This window comes from Asparagus officinalis, chromosome 7, assembly GCF_001876935.1.
Source record: "Asparagus officinalis chromosome 7, Aspof.V1, whole genome shotgun sequence".
In the NCBI taxonomy this organism is placed as follows: domain Eukaryota; kingdom Viridiplantae; phylum Streptophyta; class Magnoliopsida; order Asparagales; family Asparagaceae; genus Asparagus; species Asparagus officinalis.
The window spans coordinates 33597578-33605855 of record NC_033800.1 but is presented as its reverse complement, the minus strand read 5'-3'; the positions used below and the strand labels follow the sequence as shown (position 1 = coordinate 33605855).

At 34.5% G+C, this 8278-nt stretch overlaps 1 protein-coding gene across 1 annotated transcript; it reads left to right on the top strand.

The window, feature by feature from the left end:
- Positions 2473–2986, top strand: LOC109846937 (protein MAIN-LIKE 2-like). The gene is made up of 2 exons (XM_020416178.1): positions 2473–2550; positions 2642–2986. Exons 1-2 carry the CDS (start codon positions 2473–2475, stop codon positions 2984–2986), a joined length of 423 nt encoding a protein of 140 aa, XP_020271767.1.

The following is an 8278-nucleotide window of genomic DNA, read 5'->3' as shown; positions in this document are numbered from 1 at the left end:
TTAGCATATTTTCCATCTATGCTTGCTCACATATGTTTGCCATGATCTTTATCTCATATATTTTCTATATGGCATTTTGATAGGGGGAGCTATTCCCTATTCTATGTTTGTTTTTATACTCACCTATGCTTATTGATAGGGGGAGCTTTCGCTCTGTTAATTCTTTTGTCCCCTTTTTGATGTTGTCAAAGGGGGAGAAATATTGTGAGTATATTCTTTCTTATTTATATGCATGATATATTATACATTGTATATTCATTTCCTTCATGCATATATTTCTTTTTGTAAATTGTTTGTCATCATCAAAAAGGGGGAGATTGTTGGCCTTCTTGTTTTGATGATGTTTAACAAACAATTTACCACTAATGTTGTTTGTCTAGTATTTGTGTTTTCCTATGTATTGTAGACAAACAACATAGTTGGAGGATGGATGGATTGCGCCATAACGACGATATCAAATGGAGGTTGGCGGAATTATGGAGTGAAGCAACATACAATTCAAGTTATAGATCAAGTTCAAGCTTCATCCGCAAAGTGTACCAAGTCAAGCTTATTGAAGATCAAGATCGGCTTGGGTAATCTAGTTTAGGTTTTATATTATGTGTGTTAAGTACCTTAAGCTCAATATCATATACACACACGTATTTGGTTTCTATGTATATATATAGTTATATATATACATGCATGATTTTGAGTTTTCATGTTTTGAACACTTTTGCAAAATAATGAGATTTCACAATTGGGAAATGCAAATTGGAAAATTCTTTTTGTAACATGTTCAAAATATCATTTGCAAACATTTCTCAAAGTTTCATCAAGTTTGGAATTGATTTGTTATGTTTAAAGGAATTTACAAATTCACGTTTTCGTTCGTGCACATGTTCGTGCATGTTTTACAAAACTGATGAGTTTTTACAAATGAGAAGTGATATTTGAAAAATTCTTTCTCTGACATGTTTATCTACATGTTTATAAACTTTCCTCCAGTTTTTACTATTTTTGGAGTTGATTTACTATGCCTAATTGATTTTACAAAATCTTGTATCACAGCAGATTTTCAGAAACTGTATTTTTGTGTTCAAACATTTATTTCTCTCAACTGGAAATGCTTTTTCAGAAATTCTTTCTCGGACATGTTATTATACATGTCTAGAACATTCTCACAAAATTTCATAATTTTTGGAGTTCATTTACTATTTTAAATTGATTTTACAAAACAGCTGCGCACTGCTACAGTAATCCGGTCGACCGTACCGGTCGACCGAAGTACTGTAGCATCCGACCGTTGCTACAGTAACAGCTAGTTCTGTTTTTTGTTTATTTTAATGTTTTGGGGGTGTTTTTATTGGTTTTTGGGGTTGTTTCATGAGCCTATATATACCCCATGCCCTCATACCTCTAAGGTAACTCAAGAAATGTTTTAAAAGAAAAGAAAAGTTTAAGCAAGGGTTTAGGGTTTTACTGTTTGTTTTGAGTTTGGGTTTCTGTTTACAAAGGAGGAAGTTTTCACTGCAGATTGAGGGATTCATTCTCAATCCCCTTCATCCTCTTCTTGTGTTCTTAGAGAAGTTTTCTAACTCTTTTCTCTAGCAATTTCATTATTGATTTTCATATTCTTATTATTGCTAGTTTGTTAATTGAGTTAGATTTTATTTTACTCATTGTTACACACACCCACATTGAGCTTATAGTATTTGCATACATAGTATAGTTGGGTGGTGAGAGATTGTAACATTGAGTTGTGCTACATTGTGTTCTCATCTATTGTAGAGAACAAATTTGTTGTATTTACTTTGTGAGTGTTGTAAGGTTCTCGGTGAGCTAGAAACCGAGTGTGTTGTGAAGTTTTTGGTGAACTAGAAAACCGAGTGTGAGGAGTGGACGTTGATCGGTGAACGTTGAAAACCGACATTGTGAGGGTGAGTGTGAACGTTGATCGGTGAGCGTTGAAAACCGACACTGTGAGGTGTAAACGTTATTCGACCCTAACCCCCCCCCCCCCCCTCTAGGGTCTAACAACCCTGTGCACATGTGCTTGCGGCTTCTTCCAATCAGCCAGGAGGTGCTAGAATTCCCTATAATCAATATTGCTCGCCTTGATATTCAACAGTTTACTATCAAAAGACATATAGTGAGAGTTTTCATCCCCCTGGTGACAGTGGGTATTGGCCTGAATATAATTGATCACGTCTAATTTCACCTTAATACAAGAGACAAGCAGGTTGATCGCGATCTGTGCAAATTAGGGGAACCATGGATCAAGGGCGAGAAGGAGTTGTCAAGCATAAAAAATATAGTCTTTGCAAACAACCGGGACATACTCGACCTCGTTGTCCAGCTAGACCCAATAGATAGCAACTAATTGGTAATAATTAACATGTTCAAATTTTAATATATTTTAATGAAGAAAATGTAGCTAGTAAATGATTGGTTATTGATATGTGTATAATTGTATGTGCATGTATCTACACCATGCAACCTGGGCCGGTTAGTGGTGAGGTTCTATATGATCAGCCTCAATACCGTTCACATATTATATCCTTTACAGAGGTAATTAAGTTTCTTATAATTGCATAAAGTTATCATTGCAATATTTGCATTCTTATAATATTGCATTCTTATACTCTCATTTGCTCTACAGAGAGGCCCGAATATCGCTATGGTTGATCATAGCCTCGGCTATAGCCGTTGGCGGCTAGAGGATGAGCGTATCATAGCAGTTGTAGGACAAGCTGGCTTTTTGACATGTGCAAAGCTTCGACGGATGAAGCTCGATTGGCCACTCCTCACTGCTTTGATAGATAGATGGAGATCGGAGACCAATATTTTTCACTTTCGAATGGGTGAGTCTACCATTACTCTACATGATGTAGCTATGATACTCAGTCTCCGCATAGATGGCATGTGCGTTACCGACAGTGATAGAGCTTATTGGCCTGACGTGTGTGAGAGGATGTTAGGTGTAGCTACCGAGCCAATGCTGTGAGGATATATTAAATTGAAGTGGTTGAGAAAGACATTCTCGGTATCGTTGCCTACATTGATTGAGCAACACGCACGTGCGTATATTATACACATAATCGGTTCTATATTATTTTCAGATTCGACTAAAGATAAAGTGCATGCGAGGTATGTGTTCTTATAATTTGAAACCGTATTTCATTGAAATATCTTATTGTCCTAAAATGAAATGTTGTGAATATGCAAGGTGGTTACCGCTAATCGAGGACTTGGACTCATGCGGTGCATTGTCGTGGGTAGTGTCATTTTGGCGTATGTATATATAGAGATGTCCATATTATAGAAGAGCTTTTTGCAAGTATGGACATGGGAGAGACTTCATTTGAAGCCGAGACAATGTGTGAATCTACAATTAGATGGACAAATTCCACTAGGATGCAGGTATTATATGTTTTAGTATAACAAATATAATTGTAGTTATCATTGCGGTACTAAATTTTTACAACAACACACACAGATGAAATGTGCAAAAATGTTATGACGAGACCCGGGCTAGGCAATTAAATTTCTATCGAAATGAGCTTGACCGTATGAAGATATTTCAGGTATCATTTCCATAAAAATGATATGCAACAATTATATATATATATATATATATAATTATATGAAATACTCTGTAGATGGAATGGGAGCCCTACACCCAATTTCTCAATCAACTACCCCCCGTATGCACTGAATACCCAGTTACATGGAGAGCCAGAGTTCCTCTAATATGTTTTGAGATAGTATAAATACATGTACCAGATCGCATACTTCGATAATTTGGTCTTGCACAACATATTCCAAAATTTGTTGAGAAAATAGAGAGGAAGGTAAAGAAAGGAGGCCAACAAATCGACTGGGCAGTTAAGTATCAAAATTATATACATAGATGGAATGATAGGTATTTTTGTATTGTTGAGCAAATTGAACAAACTCCTCAGGAATCAGATTACTACACTTGGTATTGGGGATAACCCGAAGATGGATACTCCATGTAACCACAGCACCGGTTGAGTTGCAAAAAGAATATGTGCCTCGGGGTATAGATTAAAGAGAATTAGTAAGTATTTTTATATTTTGATTTAAGTCCATTTTTATTAGTATTTCTCAATAATGTTAACATGTATTTTTTGACAAATTTGCAAGTATCAGCAATAGATAAATATTCAAACGATAGCAAATCGTGGCATAGAATTGGCTCGAGCAAGTAATATAGAAATAAATATCAAATTTACTTGTTCAAATTTTGAATTTTAAATTATTTTTTTATCTCACGGGAACATATCCTGAAGCACATGAACATGTATCCATATATCAGTCAATAATTCGGAGGCTTCACCAAGCATTACACCAAACTCACAAAGATCTTCATGATGGACGAGAGGTAACATAATTCATATACACACGTCAACCACGACAAAGACGAGGACGACAAAGAAACAACAATGAAGCTGGACCTTCCCAACGTTTTGACGATGGAGCTGGGACGTCACAACCACAAACGCAACCGGATCAGGAACTCGTCGAAGGTCGAGATGGAGGAGGACAAAGACAAAGGAGGAGCCATAGAGTTCTTGGATGTATGTAAACTAATCATTATTATTATTTACATTACAAACCTATTTCGGGCTGTGAGATGGTTTTTAGATTTGTAGCCAAGATTATGGTGTGATTTGTTGGACTTGTAATTGGTTTGTGGTATGATTTGTTAGATTTGTTGGACTTATAATTGGTTTATGGTGTTATATGAGTTACACAGAGAATTGGCAGGAAAAACAAAAAAGAATGTGCACAAAAACGTGTACAGAATATGTTCGGGACTACTAGTCCCAAACGCTTGATGTTGAGCCCCGAATGGCTCTTAAAAGTCGACACTAGTAGTCTCGACTTTTAAGCAGAGCCCATCACGGCTCAACATCAAGTGTTCGAGACTAGTAGTCCCAAACACTTTATGTTGAGCCACAAGAGGCTCTGCTTAAAAGTCAGGACTACTAGTCCCGACTTTTAAGCAGAGCTAAATCGAGCTCAACACCAAGTGTACGAGACTAGTAGTCCCGTACACTTCGAAAAAACTTTACTGCTGCAAAACCGATCCTTTTCAGGGGAAAAAAGGCCGATTTTGCTCATTAAAAATCTAAATGGTCGATTTTGCTTAATAAATTTTAAAAAGGGGCTTCTTTTAAAAATTGTCCATATAAATAAGGTCGATAACAAAGAATGAATCTCCTTGTAATTACTTGACTGAGATTTAGTCACATAATCGTATAAAGAGAACCTTCTTGCATGTCAAATGACATTCGTTGTTCTCAAGTATGAATATATAATATAAATATTATTAGAAACACGACATACAACAAGGCAAAATATGCATATCGTGACTATTAATCAAAATTAGAAGAATACCTAGAATGATTTCCAATCCTCCACGATATCATCTCCTAAGAACTAACTGAAAAGATCTTCCTCAAGAGAAAATGCTCCAACTGAAGTTCATCGGTCATTGAAGATGAGCAATATTGAGAGCTAGGTTCTCAACTTTTTATTTTTCTCTATTCTATTCTTCATCTTATTTTCATAAGAATTTTTTTTGTATCTTCATAAACTACTTATGAACCTTATATATAGGATCAGACTAGCCTTATAGATTTTAATTTCAAACAATTTATATGTATTCAAAACTTTATCTAAAATAATTAAAAATAGAATAGAATTATTTAAAAACTCCATCCATAATAATTAAAAATAGAATAGAATTTACATTGCATGTAAATCTCTTCTAATGACATCAGTGAGACCAAATGGGTCCCACGCCGAGAACCAATTATTAGTTTAATTAATAATTTTAATTTAGTAGTTAAATCTATATGCGCCAACTGTTCATAAAAGCTCTTCTATAATATGGAGTTAATTGTTTATAAATAATATCTCACATTCAGTTCCCTCCAGTGTTATTTATTTTAGACAACTCTTTTGAGCAGGAGAGTTCACCTATCCACTCATGCCTAAATCATAGTTCCTGCAAACATAAGTAAAAAATCATTTTGAAACATCAACTATTTTATTTTATAAGCAAATAAATTTTGAAAAAATATTTTCCAAAACCACTTACCAATGGGAATTCAAGAACGTCATGGGAATACATAATAAGTTAACTTATTATAATGGGCATATTGGATTCCTATCTAGATATCCATCATTTTCATAAATGAAATTTAATAACCCCACGTTTTAAGCTGTGTAATGCTTGCTAAGAAAACTTAATTATCATATCAAAGAATAGTAAATTATCAAATCAGAAATGACTAATATCATCAAGTCGAAGGAGCCATGTAATAATTTGAATTTTTTATGTCTTCGGTGACTCGTCCTAATTAATCCAAATACGATCTAGTGTTACACACATCACAATGCGTGCTTATGACATGCACTCGGGGATCCCTATTTTCTGTGGTTGAGATTACCAACCACCACATCTCACATATCGGTGTCATGCATAATAACATTTTATAACAAAATTATCCTTTATTGGTTATAGGTTAAACACAAGTTTAAGAAATCCTTAAGTTAGATCATATCTTTAAGCAAGTGACCATTACAATTCATGATCTAACAATATAATTTTTAAGGATAATATAACAATTATGAAAATAATACCTAAATTATATGTGCAACAATTAAATCTATATTAATACTTAAGAATATTACATAAAGTATATTAAATGTTGAAGAACATATTATTATCATTACAGCAAATATCACTATCTGTTATAATTGGAAAGTGATATCTTCATTGTTTAAAGAGAATTGGAGGACATCATTGCCTCAGACAAGAAAAAGAGAGCCCAAAATCAAATATAATGTACCGTTTGGAAAAATGGTTAAGTGAGGGGTTAAGGAGACTTAACTCATTCTTAACCCGTCAAACACAAAAAATCTATACAAGGGTTAAAGTGAGTTAACCCTCCATAATTTGCCAAACATAAAAAATATAGAAGAGTTAAGCTAACCCCTCTAGAGGGATTAAAATTAGTTAACCTCTCAAAATGAGGGGTTTACTAATACTCCTATTTAGAAGGATTAAGAGTTAATCATTCTAATTATAAAGAAAATAGTCAAAATTATTATTATTCCCAAACACTATAACTAATCACAAATGTTAAAATAAAACTTATTTAATGGGTTAATAATTTAACCTTTCATATTAACGAATGGACTAAGTACATTAATCTTTTTTTAACCCATCTTTCTTAACCCTTTGCCAAACGGGAAGTATAAACTCATTATTAAAGGAAACGCTGGTTAGTTGACCAAGAGAGAACTGATTAGGAATATTTGAGACAGTGAAAGTTCGGGAACATTGTCACCCTGTATATAGTCAACACAAGGACAGTACATATTAACATGTTTGCCTTCGTGCTCAGCATTTAGTTTTGAATATGCATTGTTGGGACCCATTTTTTTGGATATTTGCTCTATAACCATTTACCTAATTAGCTGGGCTTCTGATTTTATATAAACCCTAGTTCCTCTTTAGCTAGTAGACATTGTCCTTAGGCATATCATGAGCATCCTAACCTTATATTGTATAGCCTCCTAGACCAAGTGCAATGGCTAACAATTGGGACAATTATTTGATGCAATGGCTAAGCAAGTGGATAGGCAAATGAAAAGTAGGGGAGAGAAAAGGCAAAATTTGCCTACCGGTTAAATTTTACCAAGGGCCTCGCGTGTCAGAAGATGGTTGAGTGATGTGGAGGAAAGATAAAGTGAAAAACTTTTGAAAAACTAGTTGTTGTGGAGTTGAAAGGCAATTGGAAAAGGCAAGTGATGTGGAGGGAGAATAAAGTGAGGTGGAAGGAGAGAGAAAGGTAATATTTGCCTTGCCATTGGAGATGGTCCCAGAATAAACAAGAAGTATTTTGTTTCTTGCAACGCAAGGGTCAACAACTAATATAAAGATTACATTAATTTGACGTGTCAAGATTAAGAAACTACCCTCTGCTCCATGTTAAGGGGGTATTTGTTTCAAAAAAAAAAAAATTGGCATTTGGGGTGGGATTTTAAATTCTAGGATCAAAAAGTGGATTTTTTAGAGTTTTGGAATTCCATATACTTTGTTTGCTTCAAAATAAATTTTAGAATATTGAATCCTCAAATACTTTTTAACTAATATTTTTTGGCATTTGTAAAATCCCACATTTTATAGAGGATGTGGGCTGGATCTCTGACAAAACACATCCACCTCAGCTCCTTATCCTGAAGACCGATCCCAAAC

Excerpts from the sequence above, each read along its gene's own strand:
- LOC109846937 (XM_020416178.1), top strand. The coding sequence starts at position 2,473 with ATGCAACCTGGGCCGGTTAGTGGTGAGGTTCTATATGATCAGCCTCAA. Across the intron at positions 2,551-2,641 it reads ATATTATATCCTTTACAGAG|AGAGGCCCGAATATCGCTAT; the intron begins GTAATTAAGTTT and ends TTTGCTCTACAG.